This window comes from Heterocephalus glaber, unplaced genomic scaffold (assembly GCF_053883595.1).
Source record: "Heterocephalus glaber isolate CG9 unplaced genomic scaffold, H.glaber_assembly_v1.0 deba00001452, whole genome shotgun sequence".
NCBI classification, from domain to species: Eukaryota; Metazoa; Chordata; class Mammalia; order Rodentia; family Bathyergidae; genus Heterocephalus; species Heterocephalus glaber.
The window spans coordinates 8,549,319-8,575,819 of NW_028258302.1; the positions used below are offsets into that span (position 1 = coordinate 8,549,319).

At 37.4% G+C, this 26,501-nt stretch overlaps 1 protein-coding gene across 2 annotated transcripts in view; it reads left to right on the plus strand.

Annotated features, from left to right (window-relative positions):
* The window catches only part of Tmem35b (transmembrane protein 35B), a 36,247-nt gene extending 11,295 nt beyond the window's left edge, over nt 1-24,952 (plus strand). Inside the window, exon 4 of one of the 2 annotated variants that reach the window (XM_087215340.1) lies at nt 19,077-24,952. In XM_087215340.1, the coding sequence (XP_087071466.1) occupies nt 19,077-19,082 (6 nt within the window). In that variant the 3' untranslated portion in view covers nt 19,083-24,952. Of the gene's footprint in view, nt 1-4,981; nt 16,346-19,076 lie in introns of those variants that run through there. The other variant, XM_087215339.1, reaches the window with a different exon arrangement.
* The last annotated feature ends 1,549 nt before the right edge of the window (nt 24,953-26,501 follow it).

A 26,501-nucleotide genomic window follows, 5' to 3' on the forward strand; every position in this document is an offset into this window, starting at 1 on the left:
TGGGATTTTTCCAAGCTTGTCTTACCCAGTGCATTCCTGACCCAGCCATGATGATTGCTTCCTTCTGCTGTTGTTGGAGACTTGTGACTGCCATTACCTCAGCTGTGCCAAGACTCAGTGGTAACCAAGCTGGAGATCAATAGTGTCATTAGCTGGGACAGGGATTGGCTAGACTTGCTGCCTTCAGCTTCAGCTGATCTGAGACTTTCCCAGGTGCAAATCTCTGCCAATGACTCTGGCTACCAGTGTTTTCCCCACTCCTGTTCCTGGACAACTCAGCTATCCAGTTCTAGTAGGGAAGGAAACTGCGCTCTGGCCTCAACCATGTTGAATGGGCCCCACAGAAGACTGCTTGAGTCTCAAGGAATTGGAGGTTGGCAAGTGTTAGCAGCAAGTTTATGTGGTCAGGAAAGGTCCATCCATCAGCCACCATGTCTTGCTTACCGTTAGGCCCGTTCCCTGAGTTTTTCTTCTAATAATAAATTTCTGCTTTTCATGTTGACAAATTACTTCTCATTGGTCTCCTTTTCCTTCTTTAACTTTTCTTATATGTTTTGAAAGTAATACACGTTCATGAAAATAAATGTAAAATAAAAAGTGAAGGTCCCCCAAGTGGCAGCCACTATTCAGTTTCTTGTATATGTGTATATTTCTTGATGTTTTCTATTCTAGTATAAATACATGGAGAACCAATTCATGTCAAAAAACCCCAAATGGGATAGTTTAAAAGGCTCTTCTACAACTTGCTTTCCTTTCTGAATTTATCTTGTATACCTTTCCATAGCAGCACTTATAGTTCTATCTCATTCATTTTATAAGATATAAGACCTATTTTACTCAATTGGCCCTCTACTGATGGGTATTTGTTTCCATTATTTTACCATTATAAACAATACTGCCATGAATGTTCTTTTTCAGAAACTTTTACATACCTGTAAATCTGTAAAATAAATTCTTGGCAATGAAATTGCTATGTTAAAAAGTATGAGTGTGTGCTTAAATTGCTTAATGATATTACCAAATTGCTTCCAAAAAATATTGTACAAATTATATACTCACCAACAGCATGTAATGTTTTACTATACCTTCACTGGCACTGGGTATTATCACCTGTCTTTTAATTTATTTTATTTTACTTTATTTTGAGCAAGTTCTCATTAAGTTGCCCAGGGTGGCCTCAAATTTGTGATCCTCCTGCCTCAGCCTCTTGAGTAGCTGGGATTATAGATATGTGCCATCATGCCTAGCTCCCACCTGCTTTCCTGAATCTGTATTCTTATTGGTGCTTGTGTTACTATAACACAGTGGTGGCGAACCTTTGGCCTGTGTGCCCAGAGCCCTCTCTGTTGGCATGGGAGACAAGTTACCATGGTGTTTTTTTCTAAACTAAAACCTCAGTATTCAGGTTTAATTGCAATAAATAAGTGGGTTTTGGGTTGCAGTTTGGGGATTTGGTCTAAAAGATTCGCCATCACTGCTATCTATAACAAATACCTGAGATAATCACCTAATAAAGGGAAATATATTTTGGCTCACAGTATTGGAGTTTTCATCCTGTGATTGGTTGGCTCTGTTACTTTTATGCCTGTAGCTAGGCAGCACATCATGGGAGGAACCCAGGGCAAGGTAAAACCACTGACTTCAAGGTCAGGAAGCAAAAGAAAGAGGATATAAAGGTTCCACAATCCCCTTGAAGGCCATATGACCTAAAGACATTCTGCTGGCCCCACCTCTTAAAAGTTTCATCACCTCCCATGTTAGCTTTTTATTAGTATAACACAATCCCTGAGATAATCAACTTATAAAGGTAAAGGTTTAATTTAGCTTACAGTTTGGAGGTTGAAGTCTATCGGTAGGTGGACCTATTGCTTTTGGACCTGTGGCAAAGTAGCATATAATGGCAGGAAGTATGTAGAAGCGAAGCCTTTTACTTTACGATGAGAGGGAGAGAGAGAGAGAGAAGATGAATGAGAATCAAGCATAGTAGCACACACCTGTAATCCCACCACTCAGGAAGCTAAGGCAACTGGATTGCAAGTTGGAGGCCATCCTGGGCTAGATGGTGATTACAGTTCAGCCTGGGATACATAGTGGGGGTGGGGAGAGAGACGAGAAGAGAGGGAGGGGAAGGGAGAGGGAGAGGAGAGATACTGACCGACAGACAGATATGAAGTCCTGCAGTCCTCTTCTGGGCATGCCCTCAGTGACCTAAAACCTTCCACTAGGCCCTACTACTTAAAGTATCCACCAGCTCCCAAAAGTCCCAAGCTGGGGACTAAGCAGTTAGTACATGGGCCTTTGGGAGACATTTCAGACCCAAACCACAGCACCTCCCACTATCACCACAGTGAGGATTGAGCCTTTAACACATGGAAATTTGAGGGATATTTAAGATCCAAACTAAGCTGGGTATGGTCCCTCTGGGAGGCTGAGGCAGAAGAATTGGAAATTCAAGCTCAGGTTGGGCAATTTAATGATTTAGGGAGACCCTGTCTCAAAATAAAAAAACAATAAAAAAAAGGCTGGGGATGTAGCTCAGTGTGAAGGCCCTGGGCTCAATCTCTAGTACCAAGGTGGAAGCAGGGGGTGATGATGATGGTGGTGGTAGGGATGAGAGCCCTAAAACATTATATGAGTAGGCCCACAATAGTTGTTAGTTCTCTATTTTCCCTTGGGAATCAAGCTAGCTTATCCCGTGCAGTGCTGACAAGTATCTCAGCCCAAGGCCAGGAGACAGCCCAGTCTCTCAACATCATTAATTCACTTGCTCTGGTGGAATGAATTGCTCAACCCTGGGGGCCATGTAAAGCTGGGTCTTTGAGAAATGACCTGGCATCCACACCAAGGCCAGCTGAATCTCCTGAGGCTGCATCTGATTCTGTCCTAATAAAAAATGATTCCCTATGGCCTCATCCATCCCTGCGGTCTTATACTATCATGCTTTTGATGTGACTTTTCCCCTAGTAAATTAGTCAGTTTCCTTTGGGACATGTCCAATTTAGTCTTCTGTGACTGACCTGGAGAAAAAGAATTTGAGAGTCAATTACCTCTGGGAAGTCAGACAGGATGGAATGTCTTCTAAAGTTACAATGTGTGGGCATCCCCTCCTCCCTCTGGGTCAGTTTAGGAAAGGAAGAACCTGGGAGGAATATGCAGGGGCAAAAAGCCTGAGGGGTGAGAGAGAGCAGAATGCTTTTTTTGCTATCATTCCTTGGGTTCTCAGTCCCTCTACCTTCAAGAATTTGTCCCCAAACCCTCTTTCAATCTAGGGAGAAGGAGAAGGGAGCAAGTGTTGATCTTTGACTTGATGCTGGACATCTCTTCTCTCCAGAAATCAGAGAAAACTCATCTGCAAACTGTTTTCAGTAGCTACCAATTAGTATGTCCTGGACTCTTTGGCTGTTTTACAGAGCCAGGAATGCCCAGTCCTTGGCCTTTCCCACCCAGATAGCACTCTGTGGCTGTGAGGTACAGGCATGGTGCAGGGAAGCTGCACCTAGTATGAAAAAAGTGAAGTTCCCTTTCTCTACCTGACCCTACTGTCTCCCTCACCCTAATCACAGTCCAGATTCTTGCATTTGGCCAGGGTTGGCCCAGGTCTTTGGCTCTGCACATGTCTACCTGGGCTTCTCTGCCAGTCCTGTGTTCTCTGTAACCTGCCTGCTCTTCCTTATCCTCACCTCTAGCCCAGTCCCCACCAGCTGCCTTGACCTCCATGGGAGAAGCGTGTTAGAGTCCAGCTTGATTTCTCTCCCTATTGTTGGTCCCTGTGGGACTCTCTTTGTGCCTAGTTCTTGGCCTTGACATCTGTCTCCCTCTTTTCTGGCCCCAGGAGGGGGATAGTGTTTCCTTCTCTGGGTCCTGCAGACCAGTGGCTTCACCTGTCCTTTCCTGACCCTGAAGTCTTCCTTGAACTATATACCAGCTTTGGGGACTATGACATCCTTTCCAGAACAATTATTTCTAGGATACTCCTCAGACTGCCCTTTCCTGACAGTGTGGAATTTACCAAACACCTAAGCCTAATAGTAGCTAGTGTCATTAAATCAGGCTTCCTTACCCCTAATTCTCAGTGAGCAGCAACCTTGTCTTGAAATGTACTGGTGGTTGAGTTGCTGGGTTCATGTTGGCCGCTAGCATTTGTGGGGTCCTTGGCAAGAATTCAAAATGGAGCCCCACATGATAATGTCTAGATATTTAAAAGTTATGAATTAAGCTATCCTATTCTAAAAAAAAATGCATTCCAACTTCCTGGCTTAATAAATATCTTTGTAATGACTGTCATATTTTTCTAATATGTGTAAAGTTATGGCCTGTGGAGTGAAAGTCAGCAAATTATTAAAGATGATTGAATTCAATTTTACATATTATGTTTAAGTATCATATTTAGATTATGTGTGACAAATTATCATCACAGGAAATATACAATATTTTAATTTCATCATATATGTTGTTATCCATGTAATTTTAAAAAACATTTATTTAGGGATATTTATATTCATACATTCTTTAAAGTTCTTTTGTCAAAATTTTCAATGAGCTATTATATAAAAAACAACAAATGACAGTTGCTACACTTGTTCAAATCTCTCTTTAATTAAGATTATACTTTAATCTGCTACAGTAAAAAAAGTTTCTGTAGAAATTAGTTTTGAGATTATTTGCCTGTGAATTTTATTCATTGTCATGCAAACATCTCTTGTTCTAATTGCCTTATATTTTATTGAAAACTCTCATTGGTTGCATATTTCACATGCAGTTTTTTTAATTTAGAAAAATTATTTTCTAATACTTATAAAAGTATTTTAAGAATTTTTAAATTTAAAAATGAAACAGTTAAACTAAATCAGCTGTTTGAATAAGTTTTTATTAACATTTAAATAGCAAGTGATAGTGCAAATCAAGTAACTGTTAATAATACATATGTAAAATTAATGTTTTTTGCCAAAGATCACAATTTATTCTTTTTTTTTTTTTTCAGGTACTGGGAATCGAACTTGGTTCCTTGCACTTTTGAGGCAGGTGCCAGAACCACTGAGCTAAATCCCCGGCCCCACAATTTGTTCTTTACTTGAATATTTTAGTTTTTTTCACTTAACTTTCTTAGTATATCTCATATTTTAAAGAAATTCAATTTAATTGATTTAATGGAATTTAGTTGAGATTATTTGATGTGTTTCATCAATATATTCCATCCAGAAAATATTATGTATAATCTTTACTCCAAATACTATCATGTGAATTGGCACAGTTGAAGCCATGTCTTTATTGCCAAAAATTACTTCTGAAGTTGTGACCAAAATTCTGGTTTGTATACCTTTGTTCATTAATCGTATGAGCACCGTCACCTCAGACCTATCCTTGGCAATGTTTTAAATCATTGCTGAACATTGAAAGCTGTTTTTTCAGTTCTTTACTCAGATCAAAACTCATGCTTTGAGATCCTGATTTGCATAGGACATAGCACTCTAACACTGTGCTATGGTTGCAATAACTTTAAAAAGTTTAAAACTCACAAAAAACATATTTTTAAGATACTAGAGAGCTGCAGAGGCAACAATGACCAGAAAAATGAGTTGAGCTGACAGTTTCTGGATGTTTTCTTTCCTGGGCACATTTGCCTCCCCATTCTGTGTGTGAATTGAGTATTTAGTTTGATCTATGCAGGGAGAAAGGAGCTAGTAAGTCTTTTGAGAGTTAAATGGAGGCTGTGGTAGAACAAATTAGGGTCTCCAAAAACAGCTATGTTTCACCATAGGACATTTTTTGAGTCCTGAGACTGGATGTGGAAATCTGGGAAGCTGGACTAAGGGTTGCAAAATGCAAGGGGAAATCTCCCATAATTCTGAGATGCTTAGGGCCCTAAGTCCACCTAGAAAAATGAGAACTGAAAAAAAAAGAGAACTGATGCCAAAACATAGCTGGTATTCTCTGCAAAATATTTGCCAGTTGAAAGCTGTGAGGGTTAAGAGGAAGTAGGAAAAAGACAGAGTGACAGAACATCCAAAGAGCAGAACTGAATCTGCTGCCAATCATACAAAGTTGGGAAGACAGAGAACCACTAGATTTTCAAACAAAAGCCCAAGAAGGCCCAGCCTGGAAACAGAAATAGAGTGGCCACGGACTAAATCATACTAGTTCTGTTTCAATTAACTGCTGCTTAGATTGAGATGATCAGTACCTCATCCTATCTGCCTAACAGAAGAAAGGTGAAACTTTGTCTGGCAGGAGGTACCCATACAGAATCTCTACAGGCCTTCTGTAAAAAGGTGTCCACAAGTGTTTTTATTGCTTCTACAAGACTTTTTATTATATTCCAGATATAAATATCTGATATACAATAAAAAGCCACTAGGTATACCAAGAGGTAGGAAAATGTGGCTGGTAATCAAGAGAACAGATAGACAACACAAACAGACCCATAAGTGCTCCAGGTATTGGAGTAATAAGACAAAGACTTTAAATGTCTAGAATTAATTAAAATGACTAAAGAAAATAAGGACAAATGAATAAAAATGGGTACTTTCATCAGAGAATTGGAATTCATAAAAAGGAATAAAATGACTTGAATACTATAGAGAACATAATGATGGAAGGATGTAATTCTTTTACAATAGAATAACAGATAATAAGCAGAATTGTATAATTTCAACTAATTCAAAACCTATGTATTAAAGTACAGCAATGTTTGACCTCTTTTTGGAAGCAAATCAGTCAATCAATAAACAGGAGTCATTTATGCTATTTGGTAAATTTTCACCAGAGATTTCTGTGAGGAAGGAATCACAGATGTTTCAACATCGATAGAAACAAAATAAGAATAGCCTGCAGTTGGCAGGATGTTGGGAAGATGAATGGTCAAGTGATTTCCTCAGCTGTAGGCTGCCAAGAGCTCTTTCCCTGGGCATTAGAGGAAATCAGAGATGGAGTAGGTTACCCTTGAAACTTCGAAAGACAATAGCAGTTTCATAGGGAAAGGGTAAGTCACAGGAACAAATTGTCTTTGTAAAAATGTCAGCTGAGAAAAAAACTGTATATCAGTATGACTTAAAAAATGCAAAGCCTAATATCCACTTAGCTCATGTTATTTTGCTTGGATTGTCAAATTTTGCTTGGAAATTAAGGAAGGACAAAAGCCTGGAATACAGATGAAGAAAGTACAGGCTGTGGAGTTAGAAAGACCTGGTATAAAATCCCAGCTCCACCATGCTCCAGTATAGACCCTTAATAAAGCATTACCTCTCTGCATGCCCAATTTTTTTCCAGTTATAAAGGGGACAACAGCATCCACAATGCATTTCATATACTGCTTGGAACATCAGAGGGTCACTGGGTAGTAGAGATAATCCTTATATCTGGGAAGAGACTCACATTTGAAGATGAAATCCTTATTACTTTGAAGATTTTTATTTTTAACTGGACCTTCTTTGAGCAAATTTGCTTCTAAAGTGCTTTAGGAATAAAATGCAGTATAATGGGGTATAAAATATGGCATCTAGACACTGGTCACATGCTCAGGACAGACACTGAAATTATATATCTGCTTCTGAATATTGAAATGGAAATCTGGATATATAAAAATGTATTTACATTTATGTATTTTTTATTCACAAGAAGAACAGAGAAGATGGAATGTTAACAATAAGCAGAAACTAATTAGCAGCCCAAATGTCAGACAAAAGTGGAGACATTTGCAATTCTGCACTATAATTTATCTTCTGCATTGTGAATTTTAACTAAAGCAAGAGTCTGTGCTGAAAAAAAATCTTCCTCTGGCCAATGCAGGGGTACAGCTATTCTGCAAAGGCTGTCACAAGAGGGGACTAGCTTCAATGAATACGGTCAGCAGCTTCTATCCCCTTCTGAAATGCTCACAGATGTCCATGGCCAATGTATTAGTGAATGTTGTTTAAAAGAGGGGTCCTTGGCCAGGGATTTAGCTCAGTGGTTTTGCCACCTGCTGTGCAAGCGCAAGGACCCGAGTTTGATCCCCAGTACCAAAAAAATTTAATAAATAAATAAATAAATAAAAGAGGGGTCCTTTCTAGTATTTCTTCCCAAAGACTGTGACTGGCAGTGACTCCTGAGAGTTGGACCTTCCAAATTAATTTATAGCTCGTTTTTGTCTAAAAACCACAGGCATCACTATTTACCGAGAATACAAAAATTAAAGTTGAGTTTCTTTTCTTTCCCTTAAAAAATACAACCAAATGGGTATTCTAGGACTAAAAAATGGAAAAATCTGAAACTAGAAATTCATTAGATGGGCTTAACAGCTGACTGAACCCAGATTATAAAATTAACGAACTTGAAGGCAGGTTGTTAGAAAATACTCTAACAGAATATAGAGAAAATAAAGAATACATCACAAAATAATAAGACATATGAAACAGTTATAATGTTAATATGTTTGTAAATGTATCAGAAGAGGAGAGAAAATGAGGGAGAGGGGAGAGGACATATACTCTGAGCTAAATTCTTTAAACCTTCATGTTAACTCCATGATCTGACCCCTTGCTTACAGATAGAACATCTGTTTTTCTTGCTGTCCAATTCAAGGATCTCTGCAGCACTGTTTATTTATTTAACAGTACTGGAGATTGAACCCAGGAGTGCTCTACCAGTCAGCTATCTTCCTTTCATCTTGTTTTGTGATAGGGCCTCACTTGTAGTCCAGGCTGGCCTTGAACTTCAGACCCTTCTACCTCAGCTTCCTGAGTGCTGGGATTACAGGCCTGCACCACCATGCCTGGAGCTAGCCGTTCTTTCTTTTTCTTTTCTTTCCTGTCTTTTATTTCTTTAATTTTGAGACAGGATCTTGCTAAGTTGCTCAGGCTGGCCTTGAACTTGTGATCCTTCCACCTCAGCCTCTCAAGTAGCTAGGAGTATAGGTGCATGCCACTGTGCCTGACTTCTGCAGCACTCTTTAAATAAATTCCTCTACTAAATGCTTTGGACTAATCACCTTGGCATGTAGTGCTTCTTTCATTGAAATTTCAGCTGGCCTCATCTCCAGAAGGTCTAGGGTTGTCCTCTGTGGGAAGTGCTCTGCCACCACTTCTGTGGAGACTGCAGGTATGAGTTCAGCTGGTTGGAACAATATTTTGATAGACTTCACCAGGAATTCATCTGAGTTGAAGGTTTTATTTATGTGTATGTATGGGGGGGGCTTAAATTAGGAACTCAACTTGTTTAATGGATAGAAAGCTACTGAAGCTTCTATTTCTTTTTCAGTAAGCTTTAGCCTTTTGTTTCTTGTTTTGTTTTCTGGAACTGGGATCGAACTCAGTGCCTTACAAGGCAGGCACGGCACCACTGAGCTAAATGTCCGGCCTAGCCATTTGTTTCTTTCATGGAACGTGTTAACTTCACATAAATTATTGAACTTACTGGAATAAAGTTGTCATAAGATTTTTAATACCTGTAGTGTCATGATGTTTCTGCTTTTAGTTGTGATTATCAATAAATTGGGTTCTGTCACCCTTTTCCTGATCAATTTAATTAGAAGTTTACAAATTTAATTGTTCTTTTAAAAAGAACTAGCTCAAGTTTCATTGATTTTTTTTTTTTTTTGAGACAGGATCTCATTATACAGTTCAGGCTGGCCTTAAACTCACAGTGATCCTCATGAGTGTTGGAGTTACAGGCGTGCCACACCATGCCTGATAAGTTTTTTTTTCTTTTTTTTCTTACCTCTCACTTTTTGCTTCATGCTTTTTAGCTCTTTTATCAGATATATGTGAATGTAGAAGTAGACAGTCCCCTTTTTAAATTGACTTTTTGCTATTGTGAAATGTAGTCTTTATCCTTGGTAATAGTCCCTGTTCTGAAGTCTACTTTGTCAGACACTAATATAGACATTTCACTTTATTTTGTTTAATGTTTGTATGCTAACACCCATTTACCTTTAACCTGTGTCTTTTTAAAGTAAAATCTGTTTCTTTATTAAAGTGTTTTGACTATTTATACTTGATGTATTATTGACATCTTTTCTTTTTCTTTTCCCCTTCCTTCTTTCTATCCTTCCTTCCTTTTCTTTCTGTGACAGTCATCTCACTATCTTACTCAGTCTTTGAACTTGCAACTTTCTGGCCTCAGCCTCCTACATTTTTGCAGTATGAGGGAATGAATCTAGGGCTTTGAGCATGCTAGGCAAGTGTTGTACTACTGACTACAACTGCAGCTCTTTTTTTTTTTTTTACATCCTCAGCTCTTACTGGTTAGTTTTAAAGTTATCATCTTGCTATTTGTTTTCTATTTCTCCCATCTTCTCTTTCTCTTATCCTCTTTTCTGATTTTCTTTTGGATTTGTTTTAAAATTAATCTATACTATCTTACTAGCTATATTGTTTTATTTAGTGGTTAATCTAGGATTTATAATATAAAATTTAACCCATCACTGATTACTTCTAAATAATATTTTTCTATTTCATATCTTATGTAAGACCTTCACAGCAGTAATATTTAAATGTCTTCTATTCCATCTTTATACTAGAGTTGTCTTGCATTTTATTTCTACATGTATTATAAACTCCCAAAACACTTTTTTTTATGGTACCAGGGATTGAACTCGGGACCTTGAGCTTGGAATGCGAAAACACTTTGTTTTGCTTCAAATGCCAATTATGTTTTTTAATTGTGGCAAAACATATAAAATACAGTAGCAAGATTGCAAGAGTGCAAATTGCAAGTTCAAGCAGTCTGGGTACTTCAATTACTTTGTGAGATCCATAGTCACTATATTTGCACTTAAAGAAACATTAAAGGAAATTCTTAAGGTAGAAAAGAATAATCCTTGATGGAAACATGGATCTAGAGAAAGAAATTAAAAGTGCCAGAGACAGAGGCTATCAAATTTTTTCATTTTTAAAATAAAAAATAAAAAAGCCCTGGGGATGTAGTTCAGCACAAAGGCTCTGGGCTCAATCCCCAGTATCACCAAAAATTTCTTTTACGTGTGCGTCTTACGACAGATACAAAGATATGCTAATTATTTTGGACTTCCATATTTTCTTCTGGTAGTTTACAATATATATAATAAAGTGAATTGTTCAACATATAACTCTTGTTCTTGTACAACTAGTTGAGTGGAATAATATCTACTTATTGAAAATCTTTTTCCAGAACTACCAGCACTTCATTATTAATATTTTAGATGAACAGTATCCAAAGATAACAAAATACCCCTCTTAAAATGATGTATTATAGGGGCCAGGGATTTAGCTCAGTGGTTCTGGCGCCTGCCTCGAAAACGCAAGGTCACGAGTACGATCACCGGCACCAAAAAAAAAAAAGATGTGTTATACAATTTGGTAAGCAAATTTCATTTTAGCATAATGTTGTAAGCTTTTGTAAAATGCCAAAAGGGGAAACAAACACCTTAAAAAATAAAACACCTTAAGTTTTACTGCTTTAAATTACTTGACAGACTATACAACGTTGCTAATATAAATTAACATATTACTACAGAAATTCTAATTAGAATTACAAGGCAAAAATCAACGACAGAAAAATTCCTAAAAATGAATAAATGCAACCAATAAATATTAGTAATATAAAATTAAGCAATGTGAAATATTTTATTTCTTAATAAGTTTACTATGAAAAGTTGAAATTGAAAGTACCATCTGGATGCTGAACAGGGAAGTCAGCAACTCAAAATATACAAATTAATGAAAAGATACTAGTGTCAGAAAATTTTCAGTCTTCAATATCAAAAAATATTTTAATAACTTTAAAATTATCTATTAGAAGTTTATAATCTGCAGGTGACAGAAACTTTATTAAGGCAATTGCCAGCTGGCAACAAAGGGAAATAAGGCTTAATACATTGGTTTCAATTTATTTTGTTCATTTTTGGAAATTAGCTTTAAATAGTGGCATATAATCCAGAGAAAAGGTAGAGCACACTTTTTTCTTGATCTCAACTAGGAAAAAAACTGATATTGTGAATACCGCCATACAGTTTTGTCATAAAGATTCTTTAATTTTTCTATTTAAAAAAGTCTAGGGAGTGAAGTAAGAGAATACCAAAGCTTGCTGACAATTTTTAATATAACACATCTTTAATCAATCCAGCAACTAAACAAAATTACCAAATATTTTATCTACTTATTGAAATTTTATGTGTAATTTCTTCTCTCACTATATTGCTCATTAAATTGTTAGCCTCATTTTGAACTCTTTCAGACAGTAATTGTTTATTAATCATTACCTTTTTATCCATATTACATGTTTTTCCATCTTATCATCAAATTAAAAAATTATTTCTACTATACCTAGGAAATACCTATTCTTTTCTGGAAATGTTTGGGTTTTGTTAGGTAAGTATCAAAACATAGTATTATTCTTTTAAGAACATCATGCCAATGTTTTTAATCAAAGTTTATACTCATTTAATAACTATCAACTGTTAGGCCGGAGATTTAGCTCAGTGGTTCTGGCGCCTACCTCCCAAGTTCGATCCCCGGTACCAAAAAAAAAAAAAGAGAGAAAAAAAAAATACTATCACCTGTTGCTTCAGCAGCTCTGGATCTAGAGCAACAGATATCCATATACTCTTTAACAAATTGTGTGTGTGTGTGTGTGTGTGTGTGTGTGTGAGATGTGGGGCACTTCAAAGCAGAGGGACCAGAGATACAGGTAGACCCCTTTTGCCTCAGTTTAAGGGGATTCCTGTCAGTTTATTATTCTGTCAGTTTCCTTTTCTAATAACTGGTCTGTACTAAGCAATTATTAAGTCTCCTAATATTGAGAAAAATTCTCATTTCAAGTGAATTAGACATTAGTCCTGTCGTCTCCATAAGCAGAATTAGCTAACATTTATTGAATGTTTCCTGTGTGCCAGGCTTTGATATTCATTTACTCATTCAGTACTTAATATTTACTCATAAGAATTTTATAAAGTGGGTGCCATGATTATTTCAATTTCATAGATGAGGGGAAAGGTACAGAGTTTAAGCAAATGGCCTAAAACATTGAAAAATCCCAAGAATGTCAATACTTCAGTATTAGAATTTTCTCTCTGATGTCTAGAAAATATACAAAAGTCCATTGCAAACCATGAAACTCAGTTCTTGATTCAAAAAATAAAGTCATGAAGTCTACCTATTTATTCAACTGCTTTGTGACCCTGGCCGAGTAAACTGGATCTCTGTGCTTAGTCTTGTCTTTTGTACAATGGGATTAAGAATAGAGGGGCCAGGCATTTAGCTCAGTGGTTTCGCTGCCTGCTGCACAAGTGCAAGGACCCAAGTTCCATCCCCGGTACCAAAAAAAAAAAAAAAAAAAAAAAAAGAATAGTATTTTTCTCACCAAGTTTTCATTTATCTCATCGGATCAAATCAGTAAATAAAAAGTATGTGTGGCACGTATTAATTCCTTAGTTTAAAAAATCAACCTATCTAGCCCAAACTTTCCCAGCAATTCTAATGCCATAATTCCAACTGAGAACTGGAAATGATCTCTTGTGTGGTTCCACAAGCACCTCCAGCTGGATTTGTTCAAAATCAAACTCATAGCTTTCTCTTCCAGACTCACTTTTCCTCTTGGGTTTCTTATTTTGGTGAATGTCACCACAATCACTGTTAACTAACACAGACCTTGGAATGATCCCAGGTGATTCCTTCCTTCTCTGAGTTCTCCTCATTTAGGCATATACTTGAGTGCTGATAATGTTCTGTTTCTTGATTAGGGTTGGTTATAGGAATGTGTTTAGTTTGTGACATAGTCATTAATTATTGTACTTACAATGTATGGACTGTATGCAGGCATACATATATATACAATGCAATTGCCATTTAATAAAATTAAAATTTAAAATTATTTAAAAATTTAATATATCTTAAAAAAGAAAAAGTTACCTCTAAACCTACTTCTGAAACTGCTTTTATATTTTATATATATGTAACAGAATGCCATGGTTGGGCCAGAACCAGGGCTCAGATCTTTCTGAGAGAAGGTAAGCAAATCCTCCTCCCCTTGTATCCATTTGCATGTAAGATTTACACAAGGCCCGAAGAACCCCTAAAGAGAAGTCCTGAAATCTTTTCAGACAACACATACAAATATTACTGATGGACTGGGGTATCCTCAACAGAAGTCTGATGTCAGAGAAGAAGACCAGAAGTTACCAAGGAAGAACCCTCTATGAATGGAAGAAGGAGTTGGTCACATGGACCACCTGGAGCAATAGGTCCCAAGTAATGGAGAGGAGTGCTAGTTCCAGGTGCAACACAGAGGGCCATATTGAAACTAATTCCAACCTAGTCTTCTGATGGCAGAATTGTACCTTAAGAGAAATGGATTATGAGCTTGAATTGGAAGAGTTAGATTATGGATCTTTAGACCATCTTGGGGCTCATTCAACATTGCTGTGAGTCTTCTTTCTCTTCCATTGAGCATTCCTCAAGAGAGGCTTTTTGTTACTTTGACAGAGTAAAGACATGGATGTTCTGCCATGAATGCAATGCAGTCTCTAACTTTTATGCCTTCAGGCTAGAGTTGAATTCCAGCTCCACCAGCATGTGGCCCAGCTGAGTTCCTGCTTCACTCATTCCTAGTGGTGGTGGTGGTGATGATAACATCAGCAGAAATGGAATTTCAGCAGGAGTATGACTCTTGTGGAATCATTAGGGCTTGAGGTTATAGAGTACCTGCCTGGATGTCCATGCAATGAGAAAAAGAACAATGTAACTAACAGTTCAAGCAATTTTACCCTAGGACCTCTCCGACTGAGCATAACACAGAAAAAAGCATTCTTTCCATTTTGCAAGCGATAACTTTGATCTCAGGTGTCAAGCCAAAGCAGCAGCATTTCAATTCCACTGACAATGGGACATGGCAATGGTAGGAGTTAACTGCCAGTGTGGAGTAGCCCTTCCATGAATGATTGGGTCTGGAGCCTGCAGATTTCTGACTTGGCCGATCTCGGCCTAAGCCCCACCCACATTTCACTTGCTTTCAAAAATTCTGCTACCAAGATTTAGTAGTGTTAGTGGATGACAGTTGCACTCATCGACTGGCAGAGTTTGAGGTAAATCATGAGATTTTATAAATATTTCTCACAATGAAGGTCTAGGATTCAAGAAGCAATGAACAAAGAAAAGGTAAACGTGGAAAATTAAAAATAAATATTCGCTGTATAAAACAGTAGTAGTAAGGTCTCAAAGGTTTTTCAAAGATACTGCTAAAACACATGACAATTATATATCTGTATTTATAATCTGTATCTGTCTCCATTGTTGCTTTATTAAGAAAATTGCCAGTTTATTTGTTTTTTGACCCTGAGGATTGAGCCAGCGCTTTCCACTGGGCTATATCCCACAGCCCCTCTGGCTACTTTTTTCTTTTTGGACTGGGGATTGAGCCCAGGACCTTGCACTTGAGAGGCACCACTGAGCTAAATCTCCAGCCCCTCTGGCTACTTTTAAATACTTCTTTTTATCTTTGGTTTTCCAGTTTTAATGTGTTGTTTAGGAGTGGGTTTCTTTCAAATTATTCTGCTTGCCACTTGATATCCTCATCAATTCTGGAAAATCATCAGCCATTATCTCTCCATATTTTGCCTCTGCTCCTTCTCTCCCTCTGGTTTTGGGCTTCTGATTAGGAGTACATTAGGCCATCTTATGGTACCTTTTGTATTTCCTAACCTCTAGCTCACAGCTCTATCTCTCTATGATGATTTCTGGGTATTTTTTCGGTCGTTATCTTCCTGTTCACTGATTCTATTAGCACTTGCCTTTTGTCAGCTCTTAAACCCATTTATTGAGTTTCTAATTTCAATTATTATAGTTTTAATTTCTAGAAGTAAATTTTAGTTCCTTTTCTTCTTATATGTTTGGCCATTCTTTAAAAATTCTCATATTTCAAGTTCTTTCTTTCTCTCTCTTTTTTTTTTTGGTAGTGATTGAACCCAGGACCTTCGCAGTGAGCTACATCCCCACTTCTTTTTACTTTGAGACAGAGTCTTACTAAATTCCCCAGGCAGGACTCAAACTTGCCTGCCCTAACCTCCCAAGGTGCTGGGATTACAGGTGTGTAACCCCAAGATGCAAACTTCCTTTTTTAAGAAAGAAATGGAGCTGAGACATACAGAAATGGATAAATCATAATCTTTGGTTGATGGTTCACTATCATCATTAGACACAGGCTCCATATTTTCTGTATGAATGTATGTGTATATTCCTAAAAGAGTGTAAGGGATACCTAAATAGTAATCGCATCACCCAACCTAAGATTTACAGGAGCTATCCATTGGCTCCTGTCCTATCCTAGAACTCTGTTTTCTCCTTTCTAAATTTGTCATTATCATTCCTTTTCTTTTTTTAGTTTTATCAAATATATATGTGGCCTAAATATATTATCCAGTTTTTGTCAGTTTTTAACTTTTTGAAAAGGATATTATGGTATATATAATCTTGCGAGATTTTAAAAAACTCAATGTTAAATGTAGAGTTTATCCATATTTTTGCATACTCTATATAGTATTCTATTATGTAACTATTTTATGATTATTTTATTCATTCTTCTCTTAATGGCATTTTGGTTGTTTCTAGTTCTTTTTCCTACGCCACACAGTCTTACAATATATTATTCAATTTATTATATATATACAATATATTATATACAATATACAGTCTTAAAATATTTTTTGTACCTGTCACTGACAAATATGAGCAGCTGTTTCCACTGGGTACATAACCAGGGGTGGAATGCTGAGTTGTAGTATACATAGGGTTATAGTTAGCCAATACACACCAGAGAGCTAAAGGATAGCATCCTGTTTGGCTAGTTAGGTATCAGCTCTGATTTAATCAGCATCATGTAGTATTGGTTATATTTTGAGTACCATGGTACCTCGGTACTCTTCTTTAATTGGTTCCATGAGGCAGGACAAGTACCAAAAATGATGAGTGGCAGAAAATTCCTTTTGGAAAAGGTTACCAGTCACTAGGCAGTCAACAGCGACAAGTTCTAGTTTTTTTGTGTTGAGTACCAGGAAAAAAGTTTGATGTCAAAATGCCTCAGATACCAAATATGATGAGTTTCAAGTACCAAGGTAGGATTCTATTATTCTATGAATGCCAAACTTTGCAGGATAATGTTAATTTGAAAATAGTTGCTCTAATTTATAACTCCACCAGAAATGTGGAAGAGATTCTGTTGATTCACATTCTGTCAAACATGTGGGATTGTCAGATTTTTAAACATTTTTGCCAATCTAATGGGTTTAATTTTGTATCTCATTCTGGTCTTAATTTGCATTTTCCTGGTTACTGATAAGTTTGAACATGTTTTCACGTGCATATCACCCATCTGTGTTTCCTGTAAGAATTTCCTGCTCTTATATCATGTTCCTATATGATGTATTTTTCTGTTTGATTGTTTTTTAAATTTGATTTTAAGAAGTTTGGATATAGAAATAATCAAATCTTGATGCCAATTCTTGTTCGGTTATGTATGTTATATCTCCTCCTCATTTGTATCTTTTCATTCTTTTTACATTTTCATGAATAGAAGTTCTTAACTTAATATAGTCAGATATACCCATCTTTTCTTGGCTAGATAGTGTTTTTTTGGTGCATCTTTGAGAAAAATCTCCAAAGGATACTTAACCAAGTGTGGTGGTGTGCATTTGTAAGCCCAGCTACTTGTAGGCTGAGGCAGGAGGATATTTTGAGCCCAGGATTTTAAGATCAGTCTGGGCAATGTAAGGATAACTCATTTCAAAAAAATGATATTTACCTACATTTCTGTGATAGATAATTTTATGTGTCAACTTCACTGGGCCTCAGGGTGTCCAAATATTTGGTTAAACATTATTTCTGAATGTGTCTATAAAGATGTTTCTGGATGAGATTAATATTTGAGTCATAGACTGAGTTGGGCAAATTACCTTCTCAATTGTGGATGTGCCTCATCCAGTCCTTTGGAGGCTGGATAGAATAAAAAGGCTGAGGGCCTTAGCTCAGCTTAGGGATTTAGCTCAGTGGTTCTGCCGCCTGCCTTGCAAGCGCAAGGGCCTGAGTTTGATCCCCCGTACCCAAAAAACCCCAAAAAATGCTGAATAAGAAAGTGTTTTTTCTCTCTGCCTCACTGCCTTTGAGCTGAGACATGGCCTTCTCCTGTTCTGGGACTCAGATGGACCATTCTATTATCTCTAGATTGTAGGAGTTCTCAGCTTTCATAATCATGGGAGACAATTCTTTATTATCTATCTATCTATCTATCTATCTATCTATCTATCTATCTATCTCTCTATCTACCTACCTACCTACCTACCTACCTATCTATCATCTATCTAGATACACACACAGTTGGTTCTGTTTCTCTGGATGACTCACATTAATACAGCTTCTACTAAGAACTTTGCATTTGGTATTTATTCATTGACTCAACCCAACTGGAGTTGAATTGTACACTGTGTGAAATAGGGATCCAATTAATTATTTTTCCAAATTATTTTTCTGTCATATATCCAAGCTCCATATTTAAGTCAGTTTTGAGCTCTGAAGTCTATTGTACTGATCAATTTGTCTCTCTGAGCCAACAGAGATCATATGGTTTTGCCGCTATCTCTTCCTCATAAGTCCTGGATGTGATAGGGCAAATGACATCTCTTTAGTCTTTTTCAGAAGTGTTTAGAGTAATTAATGAGGTCTTCTAGTACCTAGTTTGAAGTTTTTAATACCATTTTAAACTAAGAGCAACCTGGATCCTTGGAAAAATGGCTGTTTTCAGGTCTGGCATGGAGAATGTACAAAATAAGTTAAATACTTTCTTATATTAGAAAACAAGGAAATTACCAAGTATTTCTGAGTTTGTGAAGGACCCAGCATCCAATTTAAAGAGGCTTTCTTTGGCCCCCGAATGGGGAAGATAGAGTATAATTGAAGCCAAGCATTAAGGATGTTTTTGTTCATTACTGTGAGTTTGGCAATCAGCAAGATGACTTTGGGGCTGCTACCCCCTCTAGCCTGTCCATTGTGTAATATGTCAGGAACTGCATGTGGGAAAACTAATAGGTGACAAGAATAGCTTAAGGAAAAAATGAATTTTGTTCTTGAAATTTGCAGGACTGAAAAACATTTCATGACTAGGTGATTAGGACCAGATGTGTTTCTACTGGCCCACTCTCTGGGAAAGGCACCCACCAGAATGCAGTTACTCAACACCTGCTGTGAAAAGGCACCAACCAGTCTGGGAACACCCATCAGCCACCTGTATAAACCATTCCTAAATTAGTTTCCCTGCAAGATGGACTTTGTGACAAGAGTCCACCGTCTTCTCGTCTAGCCAACTTTTTCAGTACATTTGCCTGCTTCACTTCACCACTTCTCTTTGGATATAATTGGCCTGTCATGTGGTGAGCATCTGGACTTGGGTCTGGTAACAGAATAATAGCTTCAATGGATTAAAATATATAAAATATGTTTATGATGAAAAGCTCTTATTAATTACCTTTGGAATATGCTAGGGGATAAGTTTTTACTTTTCTTTCTTTCTTTTTTTTTTTTTTTGAGTTAAAAAAGACATAGGTAGCTGGGTATGGTGGTGCATTCCTATAATCCCAGCACTCTGGGAGGCTGAGGCAGAGAATCACAAATTCTATTCCAACCTGGACAATTTAGCAACTTAAAGAGACCCTGGAGAGAGAGAGAGAGAGAGAGAGAGAGAGAGAGAGAGAGAGAAAGAGAGAGGGCGCTGTGTGGATATAGTGTGTAGTGGGAGAGCACCACTGAGCTTAGTCTCCAGGACTGGGAGAAAAAGACACATAAAGCATATCTTAAATGTTAAGTTTTCTTTTTTTCTTTGAAATGGGGTTTCACTGTGTTGCTCAGACTTGTCAGGGATTGTGACAGTCTAGGTTCTTGGTATCCCAAATGAAGAACTGAGCAGGACACACAGAAGTAGAAGTGAAAGCATAGATTTATTAGCAAAACACTCCTCAGGGTGGGAGGAGGTCAGTGAGAAGAGTTCACAGCCTCAAAGAAGCCCATTATCAGAATCTATATGTGGTTTTTACAAGGAGGGAGTACCTGCAGCAATCTACTTCTATTAGGGGCAAATCTCCCCTCTGTTGGAGGAGGTTGGTTTTGTCTTAATGTAGACCTTCTTGGAAGTATCATGGGGCCCAGACTCCATGGAGGGGTCAGAACCACAATGCAAATTATGTTGGAATTAATTATAATTAATTTTGGGTTGCTTTTAGTGTTGAAGAGATTTTATAGCCCATGTGTCCCAGGTATGGCCTAGTTGTTAGAGCTGGATACATTTTGTGATTTTTTTTCTTTTTTTGGTATAGGGGAATTGAATTCAGCACCTTGAGCTTTTCAGGCAGGCACTAAGCTAAATTTAGCTAAAATTTAGCCACTGAGCTAAATCCCTGGCCTCATTTTGTGACAGTTTTTAAGAAAGCTGTATTGGGCCACCCTAGAAGGCTATAGTGCATGTGTGCCCAGTACCCCCTTCCCATCTTTACCAGGTGTGGTCTAGTTGTTAGAATTTAGAATTAGAGAGCTAACTTCCTCTTTTATCCTCTGCCCCTAAGGCCATCCCCTCCGGAACTTTTCTCTACCTCCTGCCTTAGGCTGGCAATAAATTTCTGGGGTCAAGCAATCCTCCTGTCTCAGTCTCCCAAGTAGGGGCTACAGGCATATTCCACTGTGTCTGGTTTATAGATATTAATATGTACAATCTAAAGTATAATTTTAATGTATCAATTGATGAACAATTTACTATGAATTGGTATAACCATCACTCAAAAGAAGATATAGGCTATTTTTCAAACTTAATGAGGCAATGTTGCTGCAAAGTGCCAGTCAGAATATACAGCTCTAGTGTCTACAACTCAACACAGGTAGTCCAGGAGAATGGAAGATGAAGATGCACCCAGAAGTTTTGGAGGCAAAGTATACAGTTTTATTTATTTATTTTACAGTTTTATTTTTTAACTCCAGTGGGTTAGTCTCGGACTTCTCCACAAAGAGACTGACCCCTCGCCCCTTTGGGCTTGAGCAGGGCAGGTTATACTCTCAGGAGGGAGTGGCTTGCAGGAGTTGAACACTTTGTATTTTTTCATTGGTTACAAAGAGGACAAGTAATATGGGCTCAGCAAATTCATTGACTATTAGGCATTACAGACAGCAAGCTCAGTGTACAGAGTTATACCTCATTTACATTTGGCTGGGAGGTAGAAGTAACAAAACTGTTTGAGAACAAAGGAAATTCCTGAGATGCTTGAGAGGAAGTTTCCAGCCAGGCAAGCCTGCACATGATGAGGGAAGGGGGGAAAACTTCTCAGTCAGTAAGCCTGGCTTTAACTGCAGAGAAGCATGTCATTGTCGTCCCCCCTCCCCCCATCTTAGAAAGAGATTAGGGCATGGCGGGCTGGCTGGAAAACAGGCTATAATCAGTCAAATTACAAAGAGTTGGAACAGGAAGGCTAAAAACAAGATGTAAACTGATCTGGAACAGAAGCTGAGCAACAGGATGTGACCTATCAGTCAGCCAGGATGCATGGGCAGAGCAACTTCTGACAGTCGGGATCTGAAATTATAAAAATGACAGCAACCATTGACTTCAGTGCCACTGCAGTGTTCTATTCTGCTGTCCTGTTTCAGCAGTGGTCCATCTTACTTGTAAGACATCTCTTCTTACTTGTCTCTTTTCTTCAGTCTTTCCTTTTCTTCTTTACTTTAAATAAAAGTTGTGAAGCTGGGCCTGGTGGCACAAGCCTGTAATCCCAGCACTTACGAGGGTGAGGCAGGAGGATTGCCATGAGTTTGAGGCCAGCCTGGGCTATATAACAAGTTCAAGGGCAGCCTGAATTACATAGCAAGATCCTGTCTCCAAAAAAAAAAAAAAAGGTGTGTTTACTGTTCATAGGTTGTCCCAGTCAATTCTTTGGGTGGAACAGAAAGAGCCTAGAACTACCAGACACTATGCTGTCTGGCAGCATTAATGTTTGTGTTAATCATCTGGTAAATTCATTAATCTGCAGATCCTGGTTCAGTAGGTCTATGATGGGACTTTGAATTTTGCCTTTTTTTTTTTTTGTACCAGGGATCAAACTCAGGACCTTGTCCTTGCCAGGCAGGAATGGCACCACTGAGCTAAAACTCTAGCCCGAGAGTCTGCATTTTTAACAAGCTTCCAAGTGATGCTGATCCTGGAGGTCTGAGGACCATTCTTTGTCTGAGGACCATTCTTTGTGAGGCTGTGGTATAGAATTCCATGTGGTAGCATGTAACAGTAGTTTGTTCTTTTTTCTTGCTTCATAATTTTTTCACTGCATCAGTATTTCATAATTTATTTACTTATTTTCCTCACTGATGGACTTTTTTGTTGTTTCTAGTTTGGAACTGGTTATGATTTATATCTACATGTTCCCCCAAAGGCTCATGTGCTCACAGGTGGGCTTTTGGGAGGTGATTGGGTCATAGGGATGTGACACTCATGAGTGGATTAGTCCACTGGGGGCATGACCTGGAAGGGTATATCTTCCTCCCTCTGCCCTTGATCTCTTGTGGTCTGCTTCTGGCCACCATGTCATGAGCTGTTTTTCCTCTGCCATGCCTTCTGCCATGCTGCCAACTGGTTATGGACTAAAAATTCTAAAACTGTGAGCCAAAATAAACCTTTCCTATTTACAGTTGTGGGTGTCAGGTATAGCGTCTCAGCAAGAGAGAAGTAACTAAGACAGGGATATTTTGAAATAAGTTGTAATGGACATTGTTGTACATGTCTTTTGATGGATATATACATCCACTTTGAGGGGGCATATAGCAAAGAGTAGAAATGTTGAGTCATAGGTAGGCATTTTGCCAGTCTACCAAAGTGGTTGTCCTATTACACTCTTACCAGCAATGTATCAGAGTTCTAGTTGCTTTGCATTTTACCAACACTTGGTATCATTAATATTTTTCATTGTAGTGTTCTGTTGGATGTGTGGTATTATCCCGCCAAGGTTTTTAATTTAATTTACTTCATGAGTAATAATGTTGAACACATTTTTATATGCTTATTTGCCAGGTGGTGATCCTCATTTAAGAAGACTCATTCAGGGTTCTTTGCCCTTCACAATTTTTGGCTTGTTTGTTTCCTATTGATTTGTAGATGTAGATCTATCTATCTATCTGAATTCTTTATTGGCTACATAATTGCAAAGATTTTCTCTCACCCTGTGGTTTGTCACTTTCTTAATGGTGTCTTTTGATGAACATAATTCTTTAATTTTAACAAAATACTATTCATTAGCTTTTCTTTTACTCTTTATTTTATTTATTTATTTTTATTTTGGGGGTACTGGGGATTGAATTCGGGGACCTTGCAGTTGCGAGGCAAGCGACAGCACCACTGAGCTAATTCCCCGGCCCTACTTTTTATTTTTAATAGCACATGCTTGCAGTACATAATTATTATATTCATCACGGGGAGTTGGTACATATACATAACACATCTTAATTCTTTTTACACCCCCTTCTCCTCTTCAGTGTTTTCTTATATGGTTAGCACTATTTGCATCCTGCTTAAGAAATATTGGTCCAATCCAAGGTCATAAAGACATTCTTTTTTTTTTTTTTTTTTTGTAGAAGCTTTAATGTTTTACCTTTCACAATTAGGTCTATGATCCATGTTTAATTGGTTTTTCTGTGTTTAAGGTTTTTTTCTTCTATTTTTTTAGGTCAAGGTTCATTTTTTTTCCCCCTCCAACTCATTGTTTTTAAAAACCAAAACTGAACGAGAATGAATGTTTTTCCTGCTTTTCCTGTGTAAGCTGTGCATTATAATTGAGGAAGTTTATTTTTTCAATTTTTATTTTTGTTTATACTTGTTTGCAATACATGATTACATTCCTCATAGGAAGTTGGTGCATGTACCTAACACATCTTAATTCTTTTTCCATCCCTTTCTCTTTCCCTCCCTCTCTCCCCCTCCCTTGAATTCTTGGTCCCTTTACCTTTTGCAAAGGAAATTTCTCTTTATGGAAATGTTCCAGCCAATAACTGAATAGGGAATTATATAGTTGGTATACCAACATTTTGCAAACTTTGATTTATAAAAGAGACATCATAAAAAGAGAGACAACCAAGTATATCTACTAGTGAAAATGTACACCACCATATATAGAGAATTCTTGCCCCAAAATTGAAACACCATCTGATCAAATTTCTAGCACTAACTACCAATTTACAGAAAATATGGGGGATAGAGAAATATGATAACTCCACAGGCAAAATCCAAACTGTGGGAAATTTTCAGAATAATCAATCTGGCTTCTTCAACAAGTAAACTTGCTATTTAAAAAAGAGAGAGAGATGGGGAATATATAGGTTAAAAAAAACCTTTAAGTGACATCAATTGATTACAGTATATGAGAAGAATCAGAGAAATGTTACTAAATATTCAACTAGATATTTGATGAAATTAGGAAATTATTGTTGAATTCATTTAGAGGTAGTAATTGTATAATTATGTTTAACAAAAGTTCTTGCATTATAGCAATACATAATAAAATATTTATTAAAATATGTGTTTCAAAATAATACAAAGAGAAAAAAATGGAAGTTATAGATTAAACAAAATTGGCCATGAGTTTATAATCATTGCATTTTGGGAACAGACACATGGAGGCATTATGTTCTCTATTTTTTACATGTTTGAAATTTTTCAGCCAGGCTTGGTGGTGAAAGCCTGTAATCCCAGTAGTTGAGAGGCTGAGGCAGGAGGATCATTGTGAGTTCGAGGTGGCCTGGGCTGCATCATGAATTCAAGGCCAGCCTGAACTACATAGTGAGAACTTGTCTTAACAAAAATTATTTTTCATGATAAAAAGTTTTAAAAATGTCTTAGTCATTCTTGGCTTCTTACTTTTCCATATTAGTTTTAGAATCACATATTTAGAACTACATAGCATTTTGATTGAAATTACACTGAACCCAGGGATCAATGTGGGAAGAATTAACATTATTAAAAAATGACAGTTTTTAATCCATGAATGTGAAATATCTCTTCATTTATTAACTCTTTTTTAAATGACTTTCAGTATTTATAATTTTATGCATCTTTTATTAGATTTATTATTAAATATCTAACACAGCTATTATTATAGCTTTTATAAATTATGTACTTAAAAAATTACATACAAAAACTCTTTGTGAATTAGAAATAAAATGAGGGCCAGGGATTTAGCTCAGTGGTTCCGCCACCTGCCTCACAAGCGCAAGGTCCTGAGTTCGATCCCCGGTACCAAAAAAAAAAGAAAATAATATGAGACTTTCATTATATGACCAAAAGGGGTCTCTAAAAAGACTACAACATGTCATCCTAAAGAAGAAAATCAGAAGCATTAAAGTTATGAATATAAGCCGGGCATGATGGTGCATGCCTGTAATCCCAGCACTCAGGAGGCTGAGGGAGGAGGATCACTGTGAGTTCAAGGCCAGCCTGGGCTGCATAATGAATTCAGGGCCAGCCTGAACTACAGAGTGAGACCCGTTCCCCCCAAAATAGAAAATAAAGTTATGGATGTGACAAATATATCCACTATCACCACTTGTATTAAACATTGCACTGTAGAACCCGGCTAGTACAATAAGACAAGAAAAATAAGCCAAAGGTAATAAGATTATTTTTCTAAATATCCTAAACATGGTTATTTTATATTCTGTGACTCATGATTCTAATCATTGAGTTCTTGGCAGATGTGTTTCTATTTGTTGCTTTTGCTGGTTGTATTAGAGTTCTCCAGAAAAACAGAATCTATGATATATCTATGTAGATACAGATATAGATACATAGGAAGGGGTTTATTATGGGAAGTGACTTATACTACAATTATGGATGCCAGGAAATCCCATATGCTCCCTGAAAGCTGAAAAATAAGGAAAGCTGGCAGTGTAATTCAGGCCATATCTAAAGGCCTGAGAATCAGGGAAACCATTGACCAAACTTGCAGTCTGAGGCTGAAGGCTTGGGAACTTTGTAAATAGAAATAATTTGAGGCCAGAGATGAAAGTGAGTTAACAAAGATTTACATTTCATTTCACCAGAGACCGGGGTGGGACACTACCATTCTGGGACCATTTTAGGCTCAATTCTTGATGTGAGCCTTTTCTAGTTCACGTAGGTACAGTGAATTTGACTGGATATGGTGTGAAGTCTAACTTGTTGGATTCTCTGGAGGTGGTTGTTTCCCCAACAGTAATTGCTATTGTCAAGTTTAAAGCAGCCAATTTTCTTGCAGTTTCCTAGGTGTGGGATTGGGGTGAGTGTTTTCTAGTTCTCCTGTATAGTAAGAATACAGCCCTTGTATTCTAAGTTTATGCAGAGGAGTATTTGACCATCGTGGGCAGACTGTGGGTTTTATCTCCTTTCTCTAATGCTCAGAGATATCATGAAAACTGAAATTAAATTTCATCTGTTAGCAAATGTTCCTGTGTCAGTTATTTATTGCCATGACATTGTAGTATAACATATCATCCCCAAATTCAGCACTT